This window comes from Bactrocera dorsalis, chromosome 1 (assembly GCF_023373825.1).
Source record: "Bactrocera dorsalis isolate Fly_Bdor chromosome 1, ASM2337382v1, whole genome shotgun sequence".
NCBI classification, from domain to species: Eukaryota; Metazoa; Arthropoda; class Insecta; order Diptera; family Tephritidae; genus Bactrocera; species Bactrocera dorsalis.
This window is the reverse complement of record NC_064303.1, coordinates 48,673,705-48,688,245: the sequence shown is the minus strand read 5'-3', so window position 1 is coordinate 48,688,245 and position 14,541 is coordinate 48,673,705. Positions and strand designations below refer to the sequence as shown.

Here is a 14,541-nt window from a genome sequence, read left to right as displayed (position 1 = left end):
CCAGATGTCCTTGGTGTACATTGCGTTATTCATAGACAACATTTAGTTGCCAGAAACTTAAGTGAAAAACTATTTCAATCACTTCAATATGTCATCAAAGCAGTCAATAAAATCCGCAACAGCTCTTTGAATGATAGATTATTTCATCAGCTCTGTGTTACTAATGACGAGGATTTCAATCGTTTGTTCTTTCATTCTGAAGTTCGTTGGCTTTCAAGAGGCAATTGTCTGACTCGATTCTACAACCTGTTTGACTCTGTTATAGAGTTCTTGGAAACTAAAGATACAGAATTTCAAGACAAGCTCATAACATCAAAGAATGATATAGCTTACATGACAGACCTGTATAAATTGTTCAACGACATGAATCTCCAACTGCAAGGCGATAAACTAAATTTAATGAAAACAAAAATCGTCGTTGCTGCTTTCGCAGCCAAACTGCTTCTACACAAAAAAAAATCTGGGCAGACGTGAGTTTCACAATTTTCCGGATTTATCAGTATCATGCAGTAACGACGAATTGTTTGCCTACTGCCAACATTTGGAAAACCTCCACATTGACTTCACCGAACGATACCAGGACATTTTGAACTTGGAAATACCAGACTGGGTGTTGGATCCATTTTCAAATATCAACACAGCAATGCCACTTCAGCTGGAAGAAGAGCTTATAGAATTGACAACAAACGAGGAAATAAAAATCAAGTTCAAAAATGGTTACCAAGAATTTTGGCTACAAAAACCGATCTCGCAATTGTACCCTGGATTATGGTCAATCGTTCAACGATTCTTGATAGCATTCCCATCGTCATATTTGTGTGAACGTGGATTTAGTGCTGTGACAACACTGCTTACTAAAAATAGAAATAGTTTGCTTGTTACCGAATGTGGCGACTTGCGACTGTTCTTAAGTAAATTGGAAAATATTAACAAACTTATTAAACAGCATCAGATTCATCCTTCACATTAATTTTTATATATGGACCGATTATTTTAGTTTTATTTTTAATAAAAGATTCTCTGTTTTAATACTATAAAGTTGTGTTTCAATAATCATTCTTATTGGCAGGTGGAGCCCGTAAGAGTTAACTTGAGACCTAAACGCCGTTGTATGTTACCTACCGCACTCAGGTTTCAAGTTGCTGGTTATAGTAAAAGTTTCGTTTAGAATTCTCCGTTAATATACATATATAGGTCACAATAATTAATTTGAAGTTTTAGTGGTGAAAAAATGGGGGCGCTAAAAAAAATATTTATTCTCAAAGTGGGCGGTAGACAAAATAAGTTTGGGAACCACTGGTATAAAAGCTTACAACTTAAGAAAAGAATTCCCAATTGTGAAAAGTGAATTTTTATAACTGGTATCACCACTATTAACTGTTCCATCACATATACAGTGGTGTGAACAAAATAAGAACAACCATATGGTATTGTGCATCTTATTAATATAAAATTGTTTTCAGATACGAGTGTAATTTATATAATTTTTTCCTTACAGTGATTAGAATTTTCCTCCATAGAAAGGTAAATAAAAACAAGAAAAAACATTAACTTCGGCTGCACCGGAGCTAATATACCTTTCACAGGTACATATCTTTTAGTAACTATGTGTTCAGTTTATATGGAAGCTATATGCTATAGTAATCCGATCTGAAAAATTTTTTCGGAGATTACCTCGTTGCCTTAGAAAATATTCTATACTGAATTTTGTGAAAATATCTTATCAAATGCAAAATTTTTCTTTACAAGAACTTTTTTCCGATCGTTCAGCTTGTATGGCAGCTATATGCTATAGTTAACCGATCTGAACAATTTCTTCGGAGATTACATTATTGCTTTAGAAAATAATCTATACTAAATTTCGTGAATATATCTTATCAAATGCAAAAGTTTTCCATACAAGAACTGTTTTCCAATCGTTCAGTTTGTATGGCAGCTATACGCTATAGTAAGCCGATCTGAACAATTTCTTCGGAGATTACATTCTTAGCTTAGAAAATAATCTGTGCCAACTTTTGTGAATATACATTGTCAAATGCAAAAGTTTTCCATGTAAGAACTTGATTTCGATCGGTCAGTTTGTATGAAAGCTGTATGCTATAGTAATCCGATCTGAACAATTTTTTGGGAGATTATATTATTACCTTAAGCAGTAATCCATGTCAAATTTCGTGAAGATACCACATCAAATGCGAAGGCTTTCCATACAAGCCTTTGATTCCGATCGTTCGGTTTGTATGCTAGCTATATGCTATAGTGAGCCGATCTGAACAATTTCTTCCGATATAACATTATTTCTTTGAACAACAACTCATACCAAATTTCATAAAGGTACTACGTCAAATGGAAAAAGTTTTCCATACCAGCACTAGATTCCGATCGTTAGGTTTGTATATAGTAAGCCGATCTGAACAATTTCTTCGTATATGAAGTGTGTTCAAAAAGTATCGCGAATCGTAACTGACAGTTTTCTTCGATTGCAGGGGCGTGGTGCATCATGAGTTCTTGCCACAGGGAAGAACGGTCAATAAGGAATATTACCTGCAAGTTATGCGCAATTTGCGCGAAGCAATCCGCCAGAAACGCCCGGATTTGTGGAAGAACAAAAATTGGCTTTTGCACCACGATAACGCCCCTGCTCACACTATGTTGCTTGTGCGCGACTTTTTGGCCAAAAACAACACACTAATGATGCCGCAGCCACCGTATTCCCCAGATCTGGCCCCCTGTGACTTTTTCTTGTTCCCTAAACTGAAGAGGATGAAGACGAAGGTTACGCTTCTCTTGACGAGATAAAGACGGCATCGAAGGAGGAGCTGAAGAAGATAAAAAAAATGATTTTTTGAAGTGCTTCGAAGAGTGGAAAAACCGTTGGCACATATGTATAATATCTCATGGGGATTACTTTGAAGGGGACAAAATAGATATTCATGAATAAATAAATAATTTTTGAAAAAAACACAAAATTAGCGATACTTTTTGAACACACTTCGTATTACATTTCGTTTTCCATACAAGAACTTTTTTTCGATCGTTCAGTTTGTATGGCAGCTATATGCCATAGTTAACCGATCTAAACAATTTCTTCGGAGATTACATTGTTGCCCTAGAAAATAACCTGTGTCAACTTTGGTGAAGATACATTGTCAAATGTGAAAGTTTTCCATACAAGAACTTGATTTCGATCGTTCAGTTTGTATGGCAGCTAAATGTTATAGTGCGATATCGAAAGTTCCGACAAATGAGCAGAGAAAATAACGTTTGAAAATTTTCAAAACGATATTTTAAAAACTGAGGGACTAGTTCGTATATATACAGGCAGACGGACGGACGGACAGACAGACGGCCATGGCTGTAAAACTTGCAATATCAGGGGTGTTGTGGAATCCAAGACAGAATCGCTTAGCTGTCAGAATTGCAAACCAATTCTGATTATCAATGGTGTCACAGAATCTGATGGATTTTCGTCTTTTCGAACATACGCAAAACCAATATTCGAACCAGCTGTTTACTAATGTGACAAAACTTGCAAATGAATACATTTGGAAGCAATTCTATTAAAGTTTTTAATGAGTTCCGAATTAAAGAAAGATTTTAAGAGATGATATTTATCGAATGAATAAAGACGCATTTGGGTGTTAAGTTACTACGCCTGTTTTAGAAGCTTCAAAAAATTGAATTGTTAAGCAAAAAACAATGGATCTCTTTAAAAATTGTCTAAGAATATGTCCCTAAAGTTAAGGGAATTCAAAATATTCTCGAAGCTAGAAGGGAAACAGTGACCGAGCGTCTGGCAGATACAAATATGAGCGCTTGGGCAGAAAGCGAAAACTTTGACTGGGTTTTTCAATTTTATAATTTTTTTTAATTGGCGAGCAGGATTGAAAAAAAACTAAACGTATGGAATTGTGGCAAAGTTTATTATCTTTGGCATTAAATTATCTTCTATTTAAACTTAAATATAAAGTTAAGTTTGAACATATGTTTAAACAACATAAAGTAACATTTCTTTTGTTGATAACTATAAACCCTATAATCCAGTCATTTAAGCTTAAATTAGGTAAGAATCTCGGAATTCGATATACCCATTTATATATCTGTAAATACTTGTATATTGGTAGGTATACCCTACCATATGTAGGTTTTCAGACAACTTTAGGGTGTCAATATACAAGTATTTACAGACATATAAATGGGTATATCGAATTCCGAGGTGAACTTACTATAATGACTGGATTACTAGAAATTTCCCTTTAATCAATTATTTCTTTCCCTCCAAAAAAAACATCAAAAAAATCGATTTTTTAAGCCTCTAAAGCAGGCTCCCTCCTTAAATATCCGTATTTTTTCCAAAACTCAATAATTAAGACATATAGTTTCATTCTATTCTTATGTTTTCTCCTATAGAAATAAAGATAAATCAATTCGTAACAATAAAATAACTTGATTTCTTAACTTACATTTCAAATCTGTGTGCGACTATCTTCTTGTTTTGTTTCTGACAGCAAAACTGATAAAATTGGTTTCCGTGACATCCAAAACCGATACAAATTCTGTTTCGAATATCAAACCAATAATGTCTGTTTTCATTACACCTACTGCTTTTTTTGATCGGTTTCAATTTTGATTCCGACAACTATCAGATTTCACAACACCCCTGTATATTTCTATCTATTTTTGTTCACACAACCGTAAAATACCGAAATGAAGTAAATTTTCGTTATTTAATTTGTGTACAAAGTCAGTATCACCGCAGCCACTCTGCGATTAAAATCAAGTTTTGCAGGAATATAATTTATTTTTTCGCAACTTTTCATGCCCTTCCTTCCGTAAAACGATATTCCCTTTACCTAGCCCTCGTTCGCACTTTGATATCTTTGCAGGCTAAAAAATTACCCATCCCTACCATGCATATTGAGCAATGGCAACATTGTTCAAATGAAAACAAACAAACTTTTGACACATTTTGCATTCTACGAACGGCAACTGAGGAAGGGTGGAGTTTTCTCGCTGTTTCTGCTATTACTCGTGTATGGGCTTGTGCGCATACCGATCTACTTATGTTGGCGAAAATGTTTGATTTCTTACGAACGAAGATGCACACAAAATCTCGAAGAGAAAAGATCGCGGACAAAATCTCGAAGAGGAAAGATCGCAGACAAACAGTTTTCCGTTTACTGGTCGCACATATTCCTTGTTGAAAGATCAAAAGCAAAATGGATTTGTATGTCGTGTATGACGAAACGATTTCATACAGACCGAACAAGATGTATGTCGTGTATGGCTACTTTAAAGGTAACAAATACTTTTGTTAGTGAATAGCTTACACTTAACCTATGTGTTAGACGTAACAAAAATAGTTGTAACCCAAATTTCTGTTAGTCTTATTATTTTGGTTAGCAGTTTGTTACCTATTTGTTAGTATTAACAGGCATATATATAACCTCGATATGTTATTTTATTCTGGTAATTTGTTGGTTGGTACTTCGTTAAAACACTTAACTGTGAACATATTTTTTGCTCCACCTCAGAAGTGGGTGTAAATTTAATTCCAAAATGAATCAAGCTAACTTTTGAGGCAACAACGCAAACCAAACAGCGATGATATCAAGACGAAAAACGGTAATCTGTTAATTTTACAAAAACAAAACGCACGTAAAAAACGACCGAGCAATAACTAACGAATTAACAAAGTTGGTCTGAATACCCCAATTTATTACACTTTTGTCACTTCTTTGAAATTCATAGATTAGCGTATTGGTTACCGTTTTACCATAACCAATATCAATTATTTGAAACAAAATTCAGTATTTTTTATATAATTTTGCTTTATTTAATTGTAAAAACATATTTACTTAAACTAATTGTTAAAATTAATTAATACCTTATATGTATACATATTTAAGGATATGTCGGAGCGCTAATATATGTATTTTGTAGTCAACTGTATATGTATGTATGCCAGAGCGTCATTTGAAATAGGCGATGTATAGGTGGCATATATTTCGGTACTTTGGATTGAAAATGCGCAACTAAGCATGGTAGCAAGAATAGAGAAACTGTCACTAAGTGAAGCTTGATCGTATTCTGCGAACAAAGAGAAGACAGGCAGGAACTGTTAGGTACTTTTAGAGTAAAGAAGCTCTGTGTCCTCGCAGAATCAGTTCGAAAAGTGACATCGACAGAAGCAGAATTTACTGTGCTTTAGATTTAAAAGTATAAAGTGAATTTACTTTGGTAAAATAAAAGTGTAAAGTGCTATTAATTTAATTTTATAAATACGGGTTGTTAATATATGTAGACTGTTTCAAAGTTATTAAAGATAGCTTAGCATTTTTAACATAAATGTACATAACTTTACAAGTTATATAAACGCAGGTATAACTTTTAAACAGTCACAATATTAATTTTTGGACTTTCCTACTACTGTTAGCTCTTTGTAAGTATCTGTAATACTTCTCTTAATTTTCTAGTTACACACACACATCCAAAAACCATCGCGATCCTTTGTCATCTCAGCCAGAATAACGCCGCTTATAAAGGCCATATTTTTTCGTTGTAGTGGATCTTCAAGATGAATTTTAAATTTCTTCAATTTATAGTATTTTTTATTTTTTTCTCTGTTACATTTTTTCATTTGCAACTACTTACCTTGTCCTTCAAATTCTTATTGCCGTAACACAATCATTAGCTTTGCACATTGTGACAAAAAAGCACCGGGAAGTTGTAATTAAACTCCCGCGTAAATGATATAAAAAAAATATATTTTGCTAAGTTGGTAGGACTGTCCTTAATTACTATGCCAAATATGGCACCATTTTGTTTACAGCAGCTGCTTAAGTTGGTACACCTCGGTAGTGCGTTGCGATTGTAACAATGGATAAACAAAAGAATTTGTCTCAAATTTTATATTTTGTTTTTTTATAGCAGGAGGCAGCATCGAAAGCCCAAGTGCGGAATTTTAATCCGCTAAACCTAACCTACTCCCAACTCAAGACTCTCTCACGTAACCATCAATTAAGTATTACTTCGTGGGAGGGACAGGACATTAAAGTGTCCTCTATTGTGCGGACTGACGGTCGCCTAATCTCTTGAAAAAATCTTAGTTTTGTCATTATGGCTGCTGTCGCTTCGCCGACAGCTTTCCATTTAAAAGTGTCCATGAGTGTCGTTAAATTATCGACGGTAAAACTACCACCGAGTGTGGCTTTTAGGTCTTCCATTGTATTTGAGGATAATAAAATAGTACATGTTCAGAGTCTTCTATATACCTTGTACACGTCGGACAGCTAATGTCATTATGGAATCTGAAAAGTTAACTTCTAAATCACGCATGTATTTCGGTCGATGTGTCTAGCGCCCTTTGGATAAGGAATTCCACCGCTCCTGCCACATTTTAGCGCTCTTATTTCTCTCCTCTGTCCTTACCGATACTCTTATAGACGCTGATAGCTGATATAATCGCTCGAGTTCATCTCCCTGGATGTCAATGTGTGGTATACTGGATAATTCTTCAGCAGCGACGGTTGATATAATCCGGAAAGCACTTATTACTCAAATCGCAGAAAGCACTGTGAACTGCAATTATTTGTTTACCATAAGCTTTTATGTTCATTGCCTGTATCCATACTATTGCTGCGTACAGTATTACGGAACTCATTGCTTTCGCTATTAAGAATCAGCGGCTGGAATGCACACAGCCTGCATTGGTCATCATTCTTGATAGAGCATTATAAATTTTAGTTGCTTTCAGCTGCGGCTGTGAAGTAATCTCGCACTTCTCTATAGTGAGCTCTATTTGTTCTTCTACCTTCCTGGTGTTTATGAGTAAAACTTTAGTTTTTTGTTCTACCAGTTCCAGACTCCCAGAAGAGAACCAGTACCGTAATCATTTATGCACTCAGTACTTTGTTTCTTAGGTCGACTAGTTGTTTTGCCACTGCTACCACCATGAGATCGTCCACATATTCTATTAGTTTCACATCTTTTGGTTGCTGCCTTCTTAGCACCGCGCCATGCATGAGGTTCAATAATACCGGGCCTAATACTGACCCTTGCGGTACTCAAGGGTACTCGTATCATAAATCAGCCTTCCATTTTTAAAACAACTCGTTATAATGTTTATGAGGTATTCTGCGGCGCGATTACAATGTTAGCTGTTTCAGCATATTTCGGCAAAACGCTAAGCGTTCTGTTTTCTTTACAATTATAATTATTATTGTTATGCCTTTTTGTGAGGGCAAGCGATATTGTTTTGATAAGAATGGATTATTAGATTCAGAACGGAAAAAGCATATTGGATTCTAAAACAATCAAAAACGTTAATTATGAGACTGTGTATTTGCAAAATGCAAAGATTCAATTTTATTTAAAGTTATGGTAAGGTTGATTTGCGGAGGACTCCCCCCTTCCTAAAATGATTGTCCCCGATTCACTATTATTTTGAGTTAATTTATATACTTACTAGCTGACCCCGCAGCCGTTTTCCTGCGTGAAATTACATATGTGTTTTGAAATGAAATGAAAATTAAATTTATCATTTCTTTTATTTTCAATGTAACGCAGCTTGATAAACAACATTTTTTGATTTCTGTTGCGGTGCGTAAATGTACAGAGAAGATAGTTTTCCAACTCGTAAGCACGCTACGTATATTCGGCCGTGTGAAAAACATAGCAGCTTAAAATATATGCCATACACTTCTAGCGACTATCCTTGTGTCCTGATGATTGTCATCTCAAATGCTATTTTTACTGGAAACGGAATCCGTTTGAACTGAAATGGCAAATCGTGAGAACTCAAACAAATTCGTAGAATCAAGTATTCTGCCCCCTTGTATTCGATAGCTGCGTCACAAACAGTTGGGTTCCATTACACAGTTTCGGCGGTTGTAGATTGCGAAGCATAATAACGACAGATTCAACTTGGAGACGCAAATGATGCGGTGGCATACATAGCCCCTCCAAAGAATTTAGATACTCCACTGGATAATTCACGGCGTCGTCTTCATTGTCAAGACGATCGATCGATTTGTATGAGCGCAATTCTCCCGGAATTTGACTTTGAATCTTCCAGTTTAAGTCTAAACAATTCGTGATGAGTTCATCTTTCGATAAACGGCAGATGAAATTGATATCAAACCAACGGAAGTATCAACCGGAATTTATCCATATTCAATTTTCAGATGTAAAATGTCTTCGGCAATGTCATTTTTGTTCGTATCCCATAATAGACGCGGATTTGGAGGCTGATATGTCGAAATGATTATCGTGAAAAGTGTGCGAACGTCATTTTCATTCCAGTGATTATCATTTTCCAGCAATTTTAATTGCTGCCTTGCTTCTCAAAAAGTTGCACACACCGTATCATTCACAGTACGCAATGACTCATATGAAGTTGAACCGCGTACATTTATCAATAGCAACCGAAGGTAGAAACAATCGTCGTTTTTCGGGTGGATTGTGTAAATTCATCTTAATGCATTAATTGATAACACACCTGGATGTCCATTTACTGGTTGGCCTTGCTTTCTGCGTAATTATTTCTTCAACGATGCATTCCATGCATAATATCGAGGTATTTCCGAAAGTCCTCGCAAACGGATTACTGACGAAAGTTGAGCGTAAATATTGATTTTGTTGCTGGCGGTGTTTCCATTGGCTGTACTGTATTCCCTGGGTTGAAATATACTCTTTGACCATTCTCCAAATTAACTGCGAGACGCACAACAGTCGGAAAGCGCTACAAAGTGCTTTAGTGCAGTTCACGTATCAACCGTATCGTTCAAGACCAATAACCGCCATGTTGCTTCCTTTGGTGATGTACTTACAAACGTATTTTATTGATTACACCAAACTGCAATACTCAACATTGATATGCGCTTTGAATATGAATTAGACAATAATAGTGAATATATTACGATCTGTGTGTTGTCAACTTCGATATTCACACTTCTAAATTGAAAGTTGAGTGTTCTGCCATTGTCGTGTAGTGAGCAACGCCGATAAAGAACAGTACAGTACAGCCATCATTTCTTGTTTGTTTTTCCGAAAGAAAAGCACGTGGATAGTGTTTGGTGGATTTATAGTCAGAATGTGTGCGTGGGGCAAACCTCTCTTCTGCCACTCAACAGAGTACATCTAGTATCTAATCGCAACATATATACGTTGCTTCTAGATAAAGTCCATCGAAGTTGTTGCTTGAAAAGTATTGATGCGACATCGTGACGATCGCTTGCTGATTGACCGCGATCCATAATACCTCACGTATGTCATCGCATCTTGGGAGTACTCGGTCAAATGCCTTGCGCTGCTAATGTACTTATGTGGATGCCAAAAAGAACACCGACCGATATTACAAATTTAAATCTGTAATTGATCACTTTGTGTGCAACACACATAACATTTTCACTGAATAATTTCAAAAAATTTTTGAAGCAAACGACAAATTTGAACGATTCAAATAATTGAAAAACAAAACAAAAAAAATTTGTATGGAAAAAATTAACTTTTTGGAATAATCCAATTTTCCGACTTTTCCTCAGGAAAAGCATACAGGTTTTTTTATTTCTAAACCTTCCCCGATCCACACAGAACATTCTCTGAAAATTTCATCAAGATTGGTTCAGTCGTTCCCTTAGCGTTACTAATAACAAACAATCATTCGTTTGTATGGGAAAAAGAAAAGGGCTGTTTTTAGGAGTTTTTTCGGCAATTATTCGGGGTTTTCTTGCCATCCTTGAGCCTCAACGAACATTTTAAAAAAAGAATTGGCAAGATTTGTCCAGGCGTTTTTGAGTTATGCGTTTACCAACACATTTTGCGATTCATTTTTATATATAAGATGAAATGTACATACATATATTTTTCAATCTTTCTGAGAGATTTTCTTAATATTTTTTTCCATAGGAACCTTGTACAGAGTATTAGAAAACTCCAAAAAAAAAATCAGTCAAATCGGTTCAGCCATTCACGAGTGATGCCGTGACAACTCATGCGTTGTACTTCGTGTAATTATGTGTTTTGAAATGAAAAAAAAGTTGAATTTACGTTGTGCTAAAAATCATTTATTTTCGATTTTTCTAAATTTTTTTCAATGTTACGCAGTTTGGTAAGCAACATTTTTTGGTTTCTATTCCGGTGCGTAAATATACAGAGAAGATGTTACGATAATTTGGCCAATTTGGCATAAACATTCGTGATGAGCTCATATTTCGTTGAAGTGAATTGACAAAAGGGAGGTGGAATTGATATCAAACCACTGGAACCGAAATTTGCCTATTTCCAATTCTTAACGAATACGATGTAAAAAGTCTTCGGCAATATACTTTTGTTCGTGTTCCATAATTGACGCGGATTTGAAGGCTGATATGTCGAAATGACCATCGCGAAAAGTGTGCGCAATGACTCAAATAAAACTGAACGACGTACATTTATTAATAGCAACCGAAGGTATTAGCAATCGTAGTTTTTCGGGTGGATTATGTAAATTCGTCCTAAGGAATTAGTTGAGAACACACCTGGATGTCAATCTATTGGTTGGCCTTGCTTTCTCCGTACCTATTTCTTCGGCGATGCATTCCGAGCATAATATCAAGGCATTTCCAAATAGAGCAATGTTCTCACAAACGAATCGCTGACGCAAGTTGAAGAAAAACTCGTCAATGTAAATTTTGTTGTTGGAAGTGTTTCCGCTGGCTGTACTGTATTCTCTGGGTTGAAAAACACTCTTTAGCCATTCTCCAAATGAACTGCGAAACGCACAACAGTCGGAAAAGTCGATTTCACCAAACTGCAATATCAAACATTGGCATGAGTTTTGAATGTGAATTACACAATAGTGGCGAATATGGTACGATCCATATGTTGTCAACTTCGATATTCACTACTCTAAGTTGAATGGTAAATGTCCTGCCATTGTCGTTTGATGAGCTACGACGATAGAATGGATATCCATCATTTCCAGTTTGCGTTTCCGAAAGAAAAGCACGTGGATAGTGTTTCGTGCATTTATTGCAAGTGGGATTGTGGTGTTCGCAAGGTCCATGCACCATATTGGTTTTCTTCACTTCGTAGAATAATGGATCTTTCTCTGCATGAGAAATTTCCGCAGAAATGATTTCATCAATTTGATCTGGTGTAACCACCATGGGGATGTAGTGCAGGTCGCCTCCACGCTGGTGCATCCTGGGTAACGCCAAATGGCCTGCGGCCTTCACGGCCTTACAACTCCCTTGACGACTTTTCTGGCATCGAACTGGTTTTTAGAATAGGAAACTTATCTGGATCTGTTAGAACCCTGGGCTGGTGGTGACGGCATTCTGGCACCTGAGTATGATGGGGTGACACCCATCAGAAATGGCTGTCGGGCTAATGTCGGAACTGTCTCCGTCCCGTTAAAACCTTGGCAGGCCTCAGAGTACGTTCCCCCCCCCGTCGTCATTAAGTTGGCGTGGTAGGTGAAAGTTGAGACGACTCCTTCTTTACGCTGGTCGGCTCTGAACGTATTGCCTTCTGCAGAAGTTCCTCTGCTAGAGTTATGAAGGGGTCCACAGGGGGCTTTAGCAAAGGGGCTTTAGCTAGGAAGCTGAAGTCGGACCGTCGATTAGCGGCAAAAATAGTGGAACGCTACGGTGGTGAGCATGCTGGTCAGGTATCTGAGCAGCATGCTAACACGCTGGAGTGGGCCAAGAAGGTGTTAAGCGAGAGCGAGACCGATGGGTCACGACTCGAAGCGAATAGACACGAAACAGCGGTTAAGCGGCAAAGGTCGCACGAGGGAGAAACCTCTCTTGGCAAAAAACCGAGAACGGGGGCGGCGCCAACCTTCAGCGAGATTGCTAAAGGTGCTGATGCTAGGATACTTGGCGTTCTCAACCGCAGCAGGGAGGACGGGGCTATCTCCCATGAAGAGTGGAAGAGAGTAGCGGCGGCTATCTCTTCGGTCTTCCTTAGGGTGGTCAAGAAAACCCTGGGCCACCCCCAAAATGCGTTAGTGCCGGCTGGCATCATGGGCTGCACAAGCTGACTAGGTGCGCCGATGAAAGATCGGCCATCTTATACAAGAAGGCAGTCTCTCTGGTGGGGGAGGTTTGGAAGGGGGCCAGACTGGAGGCCGTGGACAAAGAGGATCTTCCTCTTCGCCCTAGGGCTCGCGTCTGGTTACCGGCCGAACCGTCCACTGCGAAGGAGATAGAGGAAATCCTCAGGTACTGCAACCCCACACTCCCCGCGCACGACTGGAGGGTTTTAAGGCTGGAGAGAACCAATGAACCATATCGGCAAGCGCTGATAATGCTTAACGCGGAGTCCATCGGTCCTCTCAGCAGAACCAAGGGAGCCATCAGCTATGGGTTCGAAATGGTGGTACTGAAGGTACTCCCAACGGATGCCAGGGCTGATGGCGCTCAAGCTGCAGATGCGGGGGAGAAGGGAGAAGGCGTTAGCGATGGTCAAACGACCACGGAAAGCGACCCAAGCCTCTCGGACGTGGAGAGTACTGGAGGCGGATCGTCGATCGGCGACTCCGTTTTCAGCCTCGAACAATTGTTTGAGGAGGTGAGGGTCGATCATGACCTAAGCGCTGAACTGGCGCTTCTAGAGGATAGTCTGAAGGATGAGATTCCTCCAGATTAACCTCCATCATGCAAAGGCGGCTTCCGCCAATCTACTGCTTCGTCTGGAGCAAGACGAAGCCGATGTGGTCCTGATCCAGGAACCGTGGCTAACTAGCAACGGAATATCTGGACTAAGGACGAAGAGTCACAAGCTGCTGGCGGCCAAGGATGCAGGTAGAAATAGAATGCTGGTCAGAAACGAACTAACGGTATTTCTTTTACCTAATTTCAGCAACGCTGACGTAGTTACAGCAAAGCTAGAGTGCGACACCGGGAATATCTGGCTTGTCGCTGCGTATATGCCTCACGACGATGAGGTGGGGCCACCTCCCGCATTACTAAGGAGGACCTTGGAGGAAGCGTCCAGGAATGGTGCTGATGTCATCATCGGCTCGGACGCCAACTCGCGACATTCGATCTGGGGGAGCTCGGATACCAACACTAGAGGTGAGTCGCTTTTTGATTTTATTATTAGCGAAAATCTTTGCATCTGCAATAGGGGAAATTCTCCTACTTTTGTGACCGCAGGCAGGGAGGAGGTTCTCGATCTCACCCTAGCCTCACACAGGATTGCCCCGCTGATCTCGAACTGGAGGGTTCTCGATGACCACTCCTTTTCGGATCATAGATATATCGGGTTTAGTATTGACGGAGAAGGTCCTCCTAGGAAATCGTTCAGAAACCCCCGAAACACGGACTGGGAAGGTTACCGCAGAAGGCTTCGGCAAACTCTTCCACGCGCACCGGGGGTGGACACGCTGGCCACCGCCGATGTGGTGGATGGGTGGGTCGAGGCTTTCAGCTCGGCGTGCATCACTGCACTGGAGAGCTCCTGTCCATTGAAAACACCGAAGGGAAGAGGTAAACCTCAATGGTGGACTTTGGAGCTCTCGGAAATTAGGGCGTCCTGTAGACGCTTATTCAACAA

The 14,541-nt window shown here is 38.8% G+C and overlaps 1 protein-coding gene across 1 annotated transcript; it reads left to right on the top strand.

Annotated features, from left to right (window-relative positions):
- Window positions 1–12,535: 12,535 nt before the first annotated feature.
- On the top strand, window positions 12,536–13,644 carry LOC125777701 (uncharacterized). The gene is made up of 2 exons (XM_049452954.1): window positions 12,536–12,751; window positions 12,952–13,644. Exons 1-2 carry the CDS (start codon window positions 12,536–12,538, stop codon window positions 13,630–13,632), a joined length of 897 nt encoding a protein of 298 aa, XP_049308911.1. The 3' UTR covers window positions 13,633–13,644.
- Window positions 13,645–14,541: the final 897 nt, after the last annotated feature.